This window comes from Canis aureus, chromosome 28 (genome assembly GCF_053574225.1).
Source record: "Canis aureus isolate CA01 chromosome 28, VMU_Caureus_v.1.0, whole genome shotgun sequence".
In the NCBI taxonomy this organism is placed as follows: domain Eukaryota; kingdom Metazoa; phylum Chordata; class Mammalia; order Carnivora; family Canidae; genus Canis; species Canis aureus.
Window position 1 is genome coordinate 35,733,469 of NC_135638.1, and position 18,368 is coordinate 35,751,836.

An 18,368-nucleotide genomic window follows, 5' to 3' on the forward strand; every position below is an offset into this window, starting at 1 on the left:
CAATACATTTAGGAAGACTAAAATCATATCAAGCATCTATTCTAACCACAACAGTATGAAACGAAATCAATTACAGAAAAAAATCTGGAAAAAAAAAAAAAACACACAGAAGCTAAACAACATGCAACTAAACAATGAATGAATCAACCACCAAATTAAAGAGGAAACAAAAAAATAAGTGGAAACAAATGAAAATGAAAACATGATCCAAAAATCTTTTGGACAAAGCAAAAGCAGTTCTAAGAGAAAAATTTAGGGATCCCTGGGTGGCGCAGCGGTTTGGCGCCTGCCTTTGGCCCAGGGCGCGATCCTGGAGACCCGGGATCGAATCCCACGTCGGGCTCCCGGTGCATGGAGCCTGCTTCTCCCTCTGCCTGTGTCTCTGCCTCATTCTCTCTCTCTCTCTCTGTGACTATCACAAATAAATAAAAATTAAAAAAAATATTAAAAAAAAAAATAAGAGAAAAATTTATAGTGATGCAAGGTTATCTCAAGAAACAAGAAAATTGTCAAATAATAACCTAATCTTACATCTCAAGGAGCTAGAAAAAGAATAAACAAAGCCAAATCTAGTAGAAAGAAGGAAATCATAAGATTAATGCATAAATTACTTAAACAGAAACTAATAAAATAATAGGAAAAAAATCAATGAAGCCAAGAGCTAGTTCTTTAAAAAGGTAAGGATAACTGATAAACTTTACTCAGATTCATCATAAAAACAAAGCAAGAAAGAGAAGACTCAAAATTTAAAAATGGAGAAATAACAACCAACACCACAGAAATACAAAAGGATGATGAGACTATTATGAAAATTTATATCTTAATGAATTGGGCAACATAGAAGGATGAATTCCTAGAAACATCATAAAACTAAATCAGGGAGAATTTGAAAATTTAAAGAGACTGGTCATTAGTAATGAATCAGTAATCAAAAATCTCCCTACAAAAAAAAAAAAAAAAAATTTCCCTACAAACAAAAGTCCTGGACTGAAGGGTTTCACAGGCAAATTCTACCAAACATTTAAAGAATATCTATATTTCTCTATTCCAAAAGATAGGAAAAGGAAAACTTCCAAATTTGTCCTATGAGGCTATCATTACCCTGATATCAAAACCAGACAAAAGCACTACAAAAAAAAACAAAACTAAAGCAAAAACAAAACTACAGGCCAGTATCCCTGAGAAACATGTATGCAAAATCCTCAATAAAATATTAGCAAACCAAATTCAACAATACATTTGAAAACACTATTTGCCCAATCAAGTGTGATTTATTCCAGGGAGAAAAGCCTGGTTCAATATTCGTAAGTCAATGTGATACATCACATTAACAAGAAGGATAAAAGTCATATGATTATCTCAAAAGATTCAGAAAAAGCATTTGGCAAAATGCAACATCCATTCATAATTTTTTTTAAAAAAGAAAACTCTCAACAAAGTGGGTTTAGAGAGAACATACCCCAACATAATAAAGACCATATAGACAAACCCAGAGCTAACATCATAATCAATGGTGAAAAATGAAATTCTTTCCCCTAAGATCAAGAATAAGACAAAAACACCCACTCTAACCATTCTTATTCAACATAGCACTGAAGTCCTAGCTGCAGCAATCAGACAAGAAAAATAAATATATAAACGAAAGGTATCCAGATTGGTAAATAAGAAGTAAAACTATCAATACTTGCAGATGACATACTATATTTAGAAAGCCTTAGTCTCCAACAAAAAACTATTAGAACTGATGAATTCATTAAAGTTGCAAGATACAAGATAATATACAGAAATCAGCTGCATTTCTATACACTAGTAACAAATAATAGAAAGAAAAATTTTAAAAAAACAAATCTCATTTACTATTGCACCAAAAAGAACAAAATACCTAGGAGCTGAAAGACCTATTCTCTGAAAACTACAAAACACTGATCAAACAAATGAAAAGAAAGCACAAACGGAAAGATATTCCATGTTGATGGATTGGAATAATTAACATCCTTAAAATCTCTATGCTTCTAAGAACAATCTATGGGTTTAATGAAATCCCTATCAAAATACCAACATTTTTCACAGAACTAGAACAAATAATACTAAAATTTGTATGGAACCACAAAAGACATTGGCAACAGCACAGCCATCCAGGAGCTGTTCAAGCGCATCTCAGAGCAGTTCACGGCCATGTTCCGGCACAAGGCCTTCCTACACTGGTACACGGGTGAGGGCATGGACGAGATGGAGTTCACAGAGGCCGAAAGCAACATGAATGACCTGGTGTCTGAGTACCAGCAGTACCAGGATGCCACGGCAGAGGAGGAGGGGGGGTTCGAGGAGGAGGTGGAGGAGGAGGTGGCCTAGAGCTGATACCTGGTAAAGCGCGTGGAAGCTGTGTGAACTCTGTATTCGCTCACAACCTGTTCTCTGACAGCCGTGTCTCTGTGTGCACTTGCTCTTTTTCCTGTCTGGACGTCACATGCTGTACAGATGCCACCATTAAAGCACTTTCATAGTGGAAAAAAAAAAAAAAAAAAAGCCAAAGTAATCTTAAGAAAGAGGAACAAAGTTGGAGGTATCTCAATTCCAGATTTCAAGATACACTCACTACAAAAGCTAAAGTAATCAAAACAGCATGATACTGACACAAAAACAGACACATAAATCAATGGAACAGAAAAGTCCAGAAATAAAACCACACCTATATGATCTATTAATCCACAGCAAAGGTGGCAAAAATATGCCATAGGAATAGGACAAATAAATAAATAAATATTTTTTTTAAAAGGAATAGGACAGTCTTTTTAATAAATGATGTTGAAAAACTGGAAAGCTGCATGCAAAAAATGAAAACTGATCACTTTCTCATACCACACAAAAACTAAAAAATGAATTAAGGACCTAAATATGAGACCTAAAAAAACACAAATTACTTAAAAAAAAAAAAAAAAAAAAAGGCAGTCAGGGTACCTGGGTGGCTCAGTCAGTTAATTGTCTGCTTTCAGCTCAGGTCATGATCTCAGGGTTCTAGAAACAAGCCCCATGCTTCTCTCTCTCCCTCTGCTACTCCTACTTGGTGCATTCACGCTTTCTGTCTCTCTCCCTTTCTCTGTCAAATACACTTTTTTTTTTAAAAAAAAAAGGGCAGTCATTTCTTTGACATTGCTGTTAGCAACATTTTTCTAGACATGTCTCCCCAGGCAAAGGAAACAAACACAAAAATAAACTATTGGGACAACACCAAAGGTAAAAACTTTTGCATAGCAAAGAGAACTGTCAACATGCCAAAAAAAGGAACACAGTGAACGGGAGAAGATACTTGCAAGTAATATATCTAATGAGGGGTTAATATCCAAAATATATAAATAACTAATAATATAACTCAACACCAAAAAAAAATAATCTGATTACAAATGGGCAGAGGATCTTAATAGACATTTTTCCAAAGAAGACATATAGATGGCCAACAAATACTTGAAAAGATTCACAACATCACTGATCATCAGGGAAATGCAAATTAAAACCACAATGAGGGATACCTGGCTGGCTTAGTCAGTAGACCAGGCAACTCTTGACCTCCGGGTTTTAGGTTCAAATCCAATGTTGGGTGTAGAGATTACTTAAAAAAAAAAAAAAATCCTTTGAAAAACACACACAATAAAATACCACCTGATGCTTGTCAGAATGGCTAGTACCAGGAAGACAAGAAATTAGGGCACCTGGATGGCCCAGCTGGTTAAGTGTCTACCTTCAGCTCAGGTCATTATCTCAGGGGTTCTGGGATATCAGTCCTGCATTGGGCTTTCTGCTCAGCAGGGAGTTTGCTTCTTCCTTGCCCTCTGCCCTTCTCTCACTGCTCATGCTCTATCTATTGCTTTCTCTCAGATAAATATATAAAATCATTTTTAAAAAAAGATAAGAAATAACAAGTGTTGGCAAGGATGTGAAGTAAAGGGATAGGAGAGATGTAAATTGGTACAGCCACTGTGGAAAACATTATGGAAGCTCCTCAAAAAATTAAAAATAAAAATACCATATAACCCAGTAATTCCACCAAAGAAAACAAAAACGTTAATTCAAAAAGATATATTTACTATGTTAATCACAACATTATTTACAATAGTCAAGATATGGAAGCATTCAAATTCCATTAATAGAATAAAAAATAAGTGGTATACATACACAACAGAATATTATTCAGCCATAAAAAAAGAGTAAGATGTTGCCATTTGCAACAACACAGATGGACCTAGAGGGCATTTCACTAAGTAAGAGAAGTCAAATAAAGACAAATGCCATATGATTTCACTTAAATGTGGAATCTAAAAAAATGAAACAACCAAAACAGCAGAAACAGACCCATAAACACATAGAAAAACTGGTGGTTGCCAGAGAACAAGGGGCAAAGGGACGGGCAGAATGAGTGAAGGAGAGTGGTAGGTACAGGCTTCCAGTTACAGAATTAATAAGTCACAAGACAGAAAGGTACAGCATAGGGAATATAGTCAATGGTATTATAATAGCATTGCATGGTGACAGATGGTAGCTACATTTGTAGTAAGCAAAGTATAATGTTGTCAAATCACTATGTTGTAAACCTGAAACTAATGTCACGTTGTGTGTTAACTGTGTTAACTATATCTCAATTTTTAAGGGTAAAAAAAATTAAATTGTAAATAAAAACAAAACAGCCAAAATGTATTAAATGCTAAACAAAACAGCTAAAATGTATTAAGCACAGTGTGCCAAGTTTTGTGCTAATACCTTTTCCATCATACTCTTAAGTGACCCTCTCACAACAATCTTATAAGGCAGCTTAAAATTATTTTACAGATAAGACCTTTAACGTGGTAGCCCCATTTTACAGATGAGAAAACTAACAAAATGAGTGGTACAAACATGAAACATTGCTTTGATATCTCAGTTTAAACCTTGAAAATAGGACACATATTTTGTCACTGAAAAGTTGATATAAAATATCTGAAAACCATGGAAAAAATCACCCCTACCCACAAACTAAAGATTCATTAACTTAGTTTCAACTGGACTTAGGACTTTGGGTTATCCCGATGCTCCAAATTCAGCTTTTCTTGTAATCAACTCTGATGATTATTGAAGATCTTGCACTTTTCTTAGTAACTCCTCTACTTTTGAACTTCAGCTCCTTGCTACAAACAGACTATTTCCTCTGAGTCCTGATATGCCATCTGGGTTTAAGATTTGTGGGGAGGGGTGCTTGTACAATTTGGTCCTTAGTTTTCTTTGAAGCAGAAGCAAACTGCCCAGGGACTGTCTCAGTCCTTGATGCACTCCCTTTAGCCATGCAAGCCTCTTTCTGAGTTCAGCGACTGAGCTTCCAGGAAAGCATAGCGCAGCTGACATCTTGTGGGCATAAACAATAATTACATCATTTCACCTAGATTCCAAGATTCTGAACTTGGCTACATTATCCAGAACACAATAGGCTCAGATCCCATCCTCAACCTCGGACACTTCACCTTTAAATCTGTGCAAAATTCTTAAATTTCTTCTGAAGTTTCATTTAGTCTTCTTTCACAGTGTTACAAGATATGTTTTTAATATAAGTCTGGTGAAAATTTTTTAAAATTCATTTTAATGTTTAAAAGAAAAAAATCACTTTCACAGATGTTTTTAATGACTGAAATATTGCTTCAAAAAATACAAAAAAAAACTCAGCTCTACCTCTTAGCATCTTTTCATATCCCCCTATATGTATCAATTTGAAGATAACAAGGCATAAAGAAAAAGCATTTCTTAACCATTCAACACATTTACTAGGTGCTTACCATGTCCCAAGCAATATGCTAGAACCAGGATAGAAACATGATAGACGATGTGGATCCAAATCTCAGAATATAATGCATATGAACCCATTCATCTCAAATAGTACATTACACAGTCATGCATTACTAATTCACATGTCACTCTCAATTCTATTCCCAATATCATCTGGGCCACCTACTAGTGTTATTGCATTAATATAACATTTGTAGTATAATTGGTAAAAACCATATGCTACATCCCATATTTTCCTAAAAGCTCCTGGCTGATGTGATTTCCCCAATCTCCTTGATTCACCTAAATATCATTCTCTTTCCAAATTAATTTCCTTCTCTGGAGAGAGCACTGATTTTACATATATATGGATAAGGGACAGAGGAAGAAGGGGAAAGAGAATTTTATGCAGGCTCCATGCTCAGCATAGAGCCTGATCAGGGTTCCATTTCACAACCCTGAGATCATTATCTGAGCCAAAATTAAGAGTCAGACACTTAACAGACTGAGCCATGCAGATGCCAATTTTTTAAACATTTTACCACTTTTTCCTCACATTAAAAAAATAAAGGTGGGGATCCCTGGGTGGCGCAGCGGTTTGGCGCCTGCCTTTGGCCCAGGGCCCGATCCTGGAGACCCAGGATCAAATCCCACGTCGGGCTCCCGGTGCATGGAGCCTGCTTCTCCCTCTGCCTGTGTCTCTGCCTCTCTCTCTCACTGTGTGCCTATCATAAATAAATAATAAAAAAATTAAAAAAATAAATAAATAAAGGTGTAATAAAAATAGCTTTGATTTTCAAGCACAAAGGTCTGGGTTCAAATTCTGACATGATACTGTGCACCACTGATGAAAGTGCTTTACCTCCCTTACTCTAGGTTCTGTCACCTATAAAAAGGGAGTATAGCAAAGCCAAACTCTGTGTCTTTATGAGGAAAGATTACACGTAATCAATCTGTAAGACTACCATAGACCCTACTATAAAATAGGCACAAAATTAACATTAATTATCCATCTTCTATTATTTCTCCACAATTTTAGCCCTTTTATTTGAACAAAATTCTCATTGGTCATTACAGAAGCTTACATAACATAGCAATCTCTACTTTTCAATGAGAAAATCCTATCACTTAATGTAGAAAAAGCATATTCTACATAGAGATAGGCTTCATCTGGTGAAATAAATAGCAACTCATAGTTTTTTATGAATTTATGCCTCATGCAGAGCTGAAACCAAAGGTATTTTTTATGTAATTACTTACCTTTAGTTACTCAATGCCAAATTTAAGTTATTTTAGCACCTCCGTATGTGGCTCAAAAACACCATTAATTGTTCTACTTTGAGGCAGTTCCACACAAGAAACATAGATTTCAATGTTTTATTTTTTTTTATTTTTTTTTATTTCAATGTTTTATAAAACTTGTTTCTAGGGAATCCTGGACGGCTGAGTGGTTGAGTGTCCGCATTTGGCCCAGGGCATGATCCTGGAGTCCCAGGATCGGGTCCCATGTCGGGCTCCCTGCATGGAGCCTGCCTCTCTCTACGTCCCTCTATGTCTCTCATGAATAAATGAATAAAATCTTTTTAAAACAAATGTGTTTCTGTACTATCATATAGTCATGAAGTGAAAGGAATCTTAAAAGGTTCCCTGGATAATCCCAAGCAAAATACCTCAAGTATTCAAAAGAGGCAATTTATAGTCTAATCAAATTTATTTATCCTTCTAGGCAACGTGTTTTTATATCTAATTGCAGTTAAAACATTAAAAAATGTCAAGTTTCTCTTCATAGCAGTTCTTTTCCAATTTTGAGAATTTTAAGTTTTAAATTTTCTTTCCCAAGTTAAAACATTCCAGCTCCTTTTGCTTCCCTGAGCTGCCCTAAGTTTTTCCTCTTTTTTATTCTGACCTATTCGGATTTCTTACCATTTTACTACTGTTTAAAAAATTATATTTTCTAGGCAAAGTACTAGAGAGACAGCTTAGTAGTAAAGCATTTTTTTTTAATTGTGAAAAGAACTGGTGAATCCTGTCCTCTGGAAATACTTGTGAGTTCATTAGACGTTCTGAGGAAACCAGATTCAACACTTGTGGAACAAGAAATAGGAGATTGTTGTGAGATCTTACCTTCATGCCTTTATTAAATCAGCAGTTAAAATTAATAAATGAAGTACACTTTGAGACTATGTCTATTCTATTTATTCATCAATATATTTTATTCACCAATACACATTTTGCACTAAAGTAAACAACATAAAAGGAGAGAAAAAATATCTAATTCCTGTCCTTAGGGCTTTTGTGATGTCCTGAAAGAAGAATCAGTTCTAGGAAGTTACATATGTTCAGGGAAAAACAAACACAAAAATTTCAAAAATAATACAATAAAAACTGAGTCTCTAATTTTTGGAAAAATGAAGAACAGCAGAATAATGAAAGTCAAATCAGATTATCCAAGTGCAAGCTTCTAGAATAAGCTCATTTTAAAGAAGTGGGAAATTTTTAAAGGTTATCTCGTCTATGCCCATTCTAGATGTTTCATCTCATTATGAGGAAAAAATGTATTGATTTTAAAAGTCTGTGCTGATATTAAAATTATAAATCTTCATCATTGCTTTCAAGATCAAATTGGCTTTCCTCTTCCCAAATAAAAAGATTTTCATCCTCAAATACATAAAATATTTCTACTGTATTTCTGTTACTAATATTTAAGGATGTTTCAACTTGGTAAAATAGGCAAGTCTGACCATGCATTTCAAAAAAGAAGTCACTACATTCTCTTACTACTTGGTTGAGATTTGTTCTTGAGTTCTGAAATCTGCTATTCAAGAAATTATTATTCTCATCAACTACTTCAAAGATTTCATTTGTCTGATTAATGGAGTCACGTGTATCTGAATTCCTATTATCCACAATCAACAATGATGTGTGCAAGAAATTCACACAAAACTTTTTCTTTAAATATAATTGAAATTTCTTTAAATTATTTTCTTCCTCTAAGCCCAATGAACTAATTCCTTTTAAATTTCTTAATTTTCTTTTATCCATCAAGTCAAATGTATCATCAAAGGCATTATCAATAAATGCTTTTCTAAAATTTGCTTTATTGTTAGCATCTCTAAATATGGTTTTGTTTGATGGTAGTAAATATGGATGTACTTTCATCCATAAATGGAGGCCCAAGAAATTTTCAATATCAGAATTTTTGCAATATGCAAATCCTCGGTCTTCCTCATTTATAGGCTGGATGATAACAGTTAGTATCGGGCAATGCTGTCCACAGATAGCATAGAGTTTATCCAGAGAGTCGCCTTCCTGAAGTGCACCATGAATTGCATTATTAACAGGCAAAGGTTGATTTTTAATAGTATCATCAGAGACAGGATGAACTTTGTTACCAGCAGATGTAAAGCCATGAGTTACTGATGTGCATACTCTTTCTGATTTATGATTAGCCTTCTCCTCTGCATGATGAACTGGTATTCTCTCCCTGGCACAAGTTTTATTTTGAACATCTAGCAAATCCTCACAAAAAGGCTCAGAATCACTACAATGAGGCATATTAAAATAACTGCATTTCAGTTCAAGGGGTTGACTCAATTCCTCCAATTCTGAAGAGGACAGCTCAGCCATGGTTGGGTCTGGGGCCAAATTTCCGAAATGGGAATATGGTACTTCATTGTCATTATTAAGTAGAGTATCCACTGATATGGTGTCTGCATTGCCATATAAGCCTGAATTTTCAGGAGATGATATTCTTAACAAATGATTTTCTTTCAGGAGCCACTTTCCTTTATCAATCAGTACTCCTTCTTCTATGTCTCTGATGATTCTGTTATGATCGTTTTGTTTTGTACCATGTCCTAAAATGTCTCCTCCATGATAATTGGCCCTCACATCATTAAAGTCACATTTATCTTGTCCTTCTTCTAGAAATTTCTGCAACATATATGAATTACTAGAGAGCTGTTCAGAAGAGCCAAATGACTGACCTTCAGAATCATAAAGATCTACTTTCCTAGCACACTGAAATTCAACAGAATTATAAGGACAAACCTGAGATCTGTGTATAGACCCAGAAAAAAAAGATGGTTTAATAATTTCCCCTTTACTGTAAAGTTTTTCTATTGTCCTTTTAACAAATCCTTTATTATAGTCCTTGTCTTGAACAATTTCCTCACAACTGCCATTGGGGCCATCACTGGATGTTTTATATGGCTGCTCATTCTCACTGCTTGGTCTAAATTCAGACCAATCAGAAGTCACTGGTCCTATGAAGTCATTTTTAAAATCAAGAGAGGACTCTGAATAACTTCCAATTTCCATGCTTTTCACCATCATTTTTACTCTCATTTTAGTTTCTCCTTCATTGAGGTCCTTTTCAGTATTTTGCTTAGAATCATAGCAAAACACTAAAGATGGTGGTGTTGCCAGCCTCCTTCGGGTTGCCTCGCAAATTATACCATTTCTTTCTTCTTCTTCTGTAATGTTCCTTCTGGAGCCATCGATCAATTGCAAATTTTTACTAGCCTCTAACTCTTTTTGGATCAATTCTTCAGCGGCCTGCTCTCTTGCATTTACCTTCATATGAAAGGTATCAGTGTCCTGGTTTTCTAATTCTTCAAAAGATTCCAATTCTGAAATGTTTCTTTCACTTGATGTCATGCTATTGGTTATTGAGCCTGGTTCTTCAGAAGTCTTGGAGTCTTCCTTATCAGAGGATGTATATGCATTTTTACCCTGAAATGTCTTTAATGAATAATTTTTCAATTCAGCTACAGAACTACGTTCCTTATCAAATTCTGGTTCAGTTTCATTTATGGGAAAGCTAGAGTAGCTTAAATTGCTGATATTCTGGTCTGATACCAATATATTAAAGCTATGTTTACACCCAGGGTCTGCCAAAACATTTAGATCTTTCTGAACTTTATTTATTCTTTCTAATTCTTCAGTCAATTCCAAATTATCAGTACATGTGTTTTCTTTAAAAATTAAAAAATCACTGGTGTTACAGATTTTGTTGGGAATGTAGGCCTCATCAATTGGGCAAGTTGCCTTACGACTATGGTTTTCTTCATGAGCACAAGCCCTGTGGGAAGATAGAGCATCAGTAAGTGAACAGACCTCTCCTTGGAAACAAGCCTTATTCATGGGGGTCTGATCAACAGTACAGCCATCACTAGGGCAAAAAATGTCACTGAGGTTACAAGTCTCTTTTGGAGGACAGGTCTTATTCACAATGCACATCTGACATGAACAAGTCAACTCTGAAACACAGGCTTCAGGGCCACAGTGCTCACTGGCAGAGTGGCCTCCACCTGAAGAGATTTTCTGTGTTTTTTCATTTTCAACGCACTTAGGAACTCTATGAAGGTTGGGTGTGGAACAATTTGCAGAAAGTCCTACTGGAACCATGTCTTGTTCTTTCTCAGTGAGTCCAAAGTGATTTGTGGTTGATTCCACTAAATTGGCAACAGCAGCCTTCAAATCATCAGCTTCCTCTGTGATGGCAGTATGCCTTAGGACCTCCAATAATCCAAGTATTTCTGAAGCTCTGTTGGTAGTCTTGTGAGCATCACCTTGACAGAAGCTATTTATACTTCCTTTTAAGGTTAGTACCAGAAGCCAAGCTAGAAGAACATTAGTATAAGACTTACATATTGGGGAAGAGAAGGGAATATCTGCAAGTGAACCTGGCATTTGAGTAATTCCATTCTGAGTCTTATGAATACTAGGAACTAAAGCTTGCAGTTGGCGAAGCAATAAGATTGGTAAAGGGTCTTTTGAAGTGTCTTCTTCTGTAAGATCTACTTGAATGGCAGCTTCTACGCTGTGCCTTTTTGTAGCTACATTTATCTCTTGGTAAACAAGGCTTATCTCTGGTCCTAATTTTTCAGCACATACCTGGATTTTAGTATTATGATCATCAATAGCTGACTGTGACAAAGCACAATTTTCATGCAAGGGAAGCAAGCAAGCATCATTCAGAGATTCAACCTGGTTCTCACAGAGATCTTTAGAAAGTTCTTCACTGTTAACTTTGTCAAAAAATTTACCTACCTTTTTACCTAGATTTTCTGTCAAACTGGCATTTTTAGTTATATACTTGTTACTTTCTCTAGCAAAATTATTTCCTTCTCCAGAACTTGTGTGGGACTTAGTTCCTGCAAAACCATTGTTGTTACAACTTACCACACTCCTATCCTTTTTGTATATTGGAGCTGATTTTCTAGATTGCAAAGCTGAATGTGGATTTGTGTTCTGCAACCATCTCTGTATATAATTTTGAACTGAATGATGGCTAATAGCCTCAGGAAAAACAGCTTTTTTCAAAGAACCTAAGGAATTTGCCCTGGTTGTAACTTGTTGTTTACTTACAGTAGTACTTGATTTTAACTTATCCCCTTTTTGTTTCTTCTGAGTTTTTAAAGTTATGTGTGAATTATTAACTTTTGAAACTAAATTTTTCTTAGTAATTCCTCCCAAATACCAAGATGCTATTTCTGCTTGGCCCTGTGGTCCACAAAAATCACTGGGTCTTTGCTCAAGGAAGTTAAACATAGGAAATACATTTTGATCTTCAAAATTATTTTTGCAATACCTAAAGTCATTATGGGGAAATACTTTATCTCCTTGACCAATTTCTCTTTTTGTAGGTCCTCCTAAACTTACTTTGGTTAGTGGTCTGGATTTTCTTTTAGCTAAAAGTCCTTGAAACTTCTTAGGATTCTGAAGAGTATTTAATTTATTTACATGGAAATTCTTGGAATTTACAGGATTGAGATCACTTTGGGAACAATAATTTGATTCAATTACCGTATCACTTACATGGAGGTCTTCCTCACAAACTACTCCTCCTTTAAGGGAACCATCTGAACCCTCCAATATGATTTCCTGTGCAATTCTACGTCCTGTGTTTATTCTCTTATTCTTACTAAGAATTCCTTTGGTTGCAATCTTCCGGATCTGATGCCTAGAATTTATCACTTGTTGCTGAGATTTCATCTTCTTTTTGCTGGCAACAGATAACGAAGTCTGCTTTTCATTTGCTGGAAATTTTGTTAAATCACACTGAGCAAATTCATTAATTAGTCTGTCAATTCTTGTGGTAACAGTGGAAGACTCTACCAAAGCTGGGATCTCAGAAACAGTTTTGTCAATTCCAGAGTCGTTACTTAAAGAATGAGTCGTATCTGCTAAAATAGGGCTGAATCTATCCCTGGTCCTACTATAAGGCCTTAAGATTTTGATATTAGTTTTGTTGTCTGATGTTAAACTATCAACTATAACTTCCCCCACAATTGAGTTTTCTGATATAGTCTGCGGCGAGCCATTATTATGAGACATCTCTAACATCTTCTGATTTGTAATTTCTACACCAGCACGTATTGCACCTGACTTGAGCAACCTGCTCTCCTTTTTCCTTTCTAAAGATGACTCCATCTGCTCATTGTTATTGATCTGAACAAGCAGTGGTTTGTTAGATACTGATGACATTTTACTGCAAGAATGTGTGAACATGTGATACTCAGATTTGTTTTCCCCATCTTCCCTTGCTTCACTATAGGAAAATTGTCTAATCATTTCCTCTTCAACTTCCGTTTCAGAAACCAAGGTCACACTCCCTCTCACAGATTTTTGTCTCACTCTCTTTGGTCCAGGTGTAGGGGGCCTATAAGAATGATGCTTTGCTTGATCCTGAGTCCCCTGGACAGTGTTTGTGTCCATAGCACCATTCTCCCAACTAACAGAAGTGCAAGTTTCAGTCTCTTGATCTGTTATTCGAGTGTTTATTTCCTCTGTCAAACTGACCTCTTGATTATTGTCTTTCTCCAGAGATGAGACATCTGCAGACAATGAGCATGCCGCAATCTTTAAATGAGATGACTGATCATCTGTTCTTCCTGGAAAACAGCCTACCTCACACTTTTCATTGTTATGAGAAAGACTAGCTCTACTGACAGTGGTCCACTTTATGGTTTCCTCCTCTTTTATCTTAAATCGAACTTTCATCTCAACTGTCATGGTGCCATCTTGATTAAAAATAATTGATTTCTCAATATCATCTTCAGAAGGGTATATCAGTAAATTCCGAGAATCATTTTTTTCCAAGGCCAAGTAATTTTCAGAAGCAAAAGAATGGTCTGAGTAGCAATCATTATTATGCATTTTGCCAGAAGAAACAGAATAAATCTGGGACCTTGGGCTTGAAGGCACATGTGTGCTCACTTTCAAGATTTTAAGAGTTAAAAGATGTCCCATGTCAAAATGCAGAAGACAGAGAAGTTATAAATATCCAATAGAAGAGGCAGCAAAGAAAGAAAAGAAAAAAATTAAGTTATTGGTAAGAAAAATATCATATTTTCTAAATTTCATAGTAAGATTTTTTTTTGAATACACTGTAAGTCTTTATTACAAACCAAACCTTCCTCACATTGATGCTAGGCAGCCCTAAATGCATGGATGTTTTATTTTCCAAATATCATCAGTAAATCAGCTGGTTTGAACTTGCAACACATTCTTCTGTAGAAACAATATTGTAAATCATGGTTTGTTTCAGAAACTTGTCTGAAAAACCCTATTGAAACTATAATGCAGCTCTATATCTGAAGTTAAAATCATACATAGTAAGATTACTAATATGTTTCTCACCTCTTATTCATTGGTTATTCAAATTCACTATAACATCTGGTACATTTCTACAAGCTACTCTCAAAAAGAAAACCTATAATCCTACTTTAATAATGAGATTCATAGAATTTTAATGAGTTTAATTAGGCAGTTTTAAGAAGGAAATTATAAAGTAGAAACTGACAAGGATTCTAGCAAAAATAAAGATTTTTGTGGAATTTTGTTTTGTTGTTTTGTTTACCAGTACTGAAACTGGAGTCTAAGTGCTGCTTACCTATGCAAACAAAGCAAATAATATAATTCAGTTATATTCATTTTCCTGCCTGTGCAAAGCCAAGAGAGACATCTATAGCATTATGAAAGCTAAAACATTTTTAGAATTTAAAAACATTAATTGAGTAATAATTACTAATTTAGCATTCACTTTGTATAATTAGTACATTTGACATAGGGCACAAAAAAAAAAACAGCTAGACAACAAGCCAACATATTTAGTTATTTTTTACTGTGTGTCTCTAAAGATAACTTTAGTATTCAAGCTTCTTTAATTCAATCAAACTCTTATTAACAGTTTGTATGGATTTACATATGTTTTGCATCAATCAAATACCTTCAACATTTCAGAGTATAAACCTAAAAATATTTTCTCTTATTTTTGTATGCATTTACCAAAATTGCCAATGAAAATGCCTCACTTAAAATTTTTTAAATTAAAACTTAACAAAACCCTCACATTCCCTAACACCATCAAAAATCATACTCAGCAGCCCATATCACAAAATAGTAAAATCACCTTAGTAAAATGAGCACAGTGAAATAGTACTACCATACACTTACCAGGTATTTGGCAGCTAATGCCTACAAAATAGAAACATTAAGAGATATCTATTGAATATATCATAACAGAGGAGTTTCACCCTCTTCAGCAGTAAGTAGAGAGATTAATACTACTCAAAGGGTTTATTATTCCACATCTAAATGAAAACCAAAATTTAAGTATAAATGGCAATAAATTCCTTAGCATAGAGCTAAAAAAGTGTGCACAATGAATAGAGATTAAAATATTGAGCACACTGAATAATAGAACTAACCATGCCTGCATAGAGAATTTACAGCTTATGCCACAGTTCTGAGCATCAACAAGCCCTCTTTCTCCCCAACCCAAAGGATTATGCTATATTGTGCAGCATTTCCTAAGGAATCATCAACCTAGATTATTATTAACCAGCATGAATGATCACATCAATTTTTTAAATAAAAAATGGATCCAAGGGCTGTGATTTTTACTGGAATAACTTCAGAAAGTGGAGTTGATATGTACTTAAGAGATTTTTAAAAACACAGTCACTCAATCTGCTGCGCTCAGCTATGATGCTGCATGGTACAATCTGGAGAAAACTCTACCAGATGTCACTTACACAAATTCCATAAAGCTCCTCTCCAAATCAAGAAATTCTGGCAATTTTTTTTATCTAGGTATTATATTACACACACACACACACACACACACACACACAAATAAAGGCTTACCACATCAACTTAATCACTGACTGATTTGGAAAAATCTAAAAAAAAAAAATCATACAATCTCTATGACTCTTTCCAACTATACATATAACCAATTTCAGTTTAGAATGTTTTTGATCCTCTCATTTTCTTTCACGTGATGAAGGAAATTGGTCATTTAAGCATAGACTGCTTTGGGTTTTGGGTTTGTTTTTGTTTTTTTGATGTTGTGGTTAAAAACAAAAGAAAAAAAAAACACAGAACTCAGGGCTAAAAATTTAAGTGACTTACTCTTTCTGCTTTCTGATCTAGTATTTCCCTTGATGTATACATGATGAGAGGTCCCTGGTAATCTTGCAGAAAGCAAGTACTTCTGGATGTCATAATTTCCTGGTTTAAATGGCTCCCTTCCTGCTGCCACCACAGCTCCAGAGCTCAGGATCACCGCCTGGAGACTGGGAACCTAGAAGAAACCAAAGAGTTAAGGTCCTTATATGAGCAACATGAAGCTTTGTTCTTTCCATATGGTAATTTTTTTAAAGATTTTATGATGTTTGGGAAGCCTGGGTGGCTCAGCGGTTGAGGTTTGCCTTCGGCTCAGGGCGTGATCCCAGAGTTCTGGGATTTAGTCCCCCAGTGGGCTCCCTGCGGGAAGCCTGCTTCTCCCTCTGCTTGTGTCTCTGCCTCTCCGTGTCTCTCATGAATAAATAAATAAAATCTTTAAAATAAAAAAGATTTTATGATTATTTTTTTTAAGTATCTCTACACCCAACGTGGGACTTTGAACTCACAACCCTGATATCAAGAGTGTGGTGGACTGAGCCAGCTATGGCCCCCTTTCCATGTCAATTTTATAGTGAATGGAATCAAAAACCTTCAGGGCTTTACAGAGATAATCACCAAGCATTCTTTTTTTTTTTTTTCCTTTTTTAAAGATTTTATTTATTTATGAGGGACAGAGAGAGAGAGAGAAAGACACAGGCAGAGGGAGAAGCAGGCTCCATGCAGGGAGCTCGATGTGGGACTCGATCCCGGGTCTCAAGAATCAAGCCCTGGGCTGAAGGCGGCGCTAAACCGCTGAGCCACCTGGGCTGCCCATCACCAAGCATTCTGTAGGCACCAATAATGTATACAAAATTACCAACTATCAAGGTGGGGGTGGTGAGACCAACATCATTACTCGGCCTGTACACTACCTGGTGACCAGTCTTCTGCCATAACTTAAAAAATATCTTTAAAAGTCAGTTCAGCCTCTGCCTTCCCCACCAAAATATCCAGCTGTAGCTAATTTCTACCATGAGCAAGCTGAGAAAGGGCCTGGTGGACAGGCTCACAGCTGCAGGGGGAGCTCTCCTCTGTTCCTCCACCTACCTACCTACCTACCCTCACACCAGCAGAGATGGCAGAAAAAAATGCTTTCTCTACCTAACAGTATCACTGGTGGCCACGGCTTTTCAAGAAATATTGTCGTGATAAGATTCTGTGCCAACCCATTATACAACTCGGTGCACAAGGAAGGCGAAAAAGGGGAGGGAGTGTGAGATTAAAAAGAGCCCCTCATGGCAATCGCTTCCTCGGATTCTGACCAGAGAACAGTAGAGCCACCCACACACGTGAGCCGGTACCCTCCCACCAGGGTGGGAACACGCACACACACACACACACACACACACACACACGTGCACGTGCACGTGAAGCCTTTCATTCTCCGGGGCCTCCACCCACATCCTACGTAACGCGAGCTCAGACGTGAGAAACGCCCAGAACACTCACCTTCCTTCCATCCGTGGCATACAGCTTGGTCACCGGGAACCGCATAACCTCTGTCAGGTGCTGCAGAAAAGCCTGGAAGCTCTGCGTGACCCTTCTGTTCATAATAACCACGCGCCTTATCTTCGGGTCGCCATTTCTAAAGACCAGAAGCCTTCGCGGGGCGCGTAGCATGCCGGGAGCCCCGGCGGCGCCTATGCTGGTCGGCGGGGAGCGCTGCGCATGCGCACTGATGGCCCGGCTGCTGAGCCAGGGTCGCGGGCGCCGGCGGGCCTTGTCGAGGTCGACCGGCTGCACTTTCCTACGGTGGGAGCACAGGTACGACGCGCCGTCCTCCAGCTCCTCCAGGCGTGTGATGCTGTGCCTTCCCCGAGGGGTGCTGATGTTCCTCACCCCGAAAGGTAAAGGCACCTTCCTTGATAAGTTATCGAGCAAAGCATCAAATGTCTTGAAGGAACGCGGGTTGACCACCACCTTGACCCCGCCAAACTGTGGGTCTCCACTCTTGTAGAAGCTGATTTTTTTGGCCACAACAGGATGCATGACACTCAGGTGGCGAGGAGGACCTTGACCTTCAAAAGACCGATGAACCATGGAAACACTAGTGGAAGAAGTTTCGCTCATTTTGGCTGCGAATGGGGGGGGGGGGGAGGATAATTATTCATCTCCGCAATGACGGCACC

At 36.8% G+C, this 18,368-nt stretch overlaps 1 protein-coding gene and 1 long non-coding RNA gene across 4 annotated transcripts in view; one reads left to right on the forward strand and one right to left on the reverse strand.

Annotated features, from left to right (window-relative positions):
- Positions 1 to 6,550: 6,550 nt before the first annotated feature.
- Positions 6,551 to 18,309, reverse strand: LOC144300639 (oxygen-regulated protein 1). The gene is made up of 3 exons (XM_077876926.1): positions 17,689 to 18,309; positions 16,207 to 16,378; positions 6,551 to 14,006 (listed from the first exon to the last, which is right to left on the reverse strand). Exons 1-3 carry the CDS (start codon positions 18,307 to 18,309, stop codon positions 8,374 to 8,376), a joined length of 6,426 nt encoding a protein of 2,141 aa, XP_077733052.1. The 3' UTR covers positions 6,551 to 8,373.
- Positions 17,929 to 18,368, forward strand: part of LOC144300643 (uncharacterized) — a 35,035-nt gene continuing 34,595 nt past the window's right edge. For all 3 annotated transcript variants that reach the window (XR_013367415.1, XR_013367416.1, XR_013367414.1), the window contains exon 1: positions 17,929 to 18,086. This is a non-coding gene — a long non-coding RNA (uncharacterized LOC144300643). The remainder of the gene's footprint in view (positions 18,087 to 18,368) is intronic.

Excerpts from the sequence above, each read along its gene's own strand:
- LOC144300639 (XM_077876926.1), bottom strand. The coding sequence starts at position 18,309 with ATGAGCGAAACTTCTTCCACTAGTGTTTCCATGGTTCATCGGTCTTTT. Across the intron at positions 16,379-17,688 it reads ATGCCACGGATGGAAGGAAG|GTTCCCAGTCTCCAGGCGGT; the intron begins GTGAGTGTTCTG and ends GGTTTCTTCTAG. Across the intron at positions 14,007-16,206 it reads TAGATCAGAAAGCAGAAAGA|TGAGCACACATGTGCCTTCA; the intron begins GTAAGTCACTTA and ends AAATCTTGAAAG.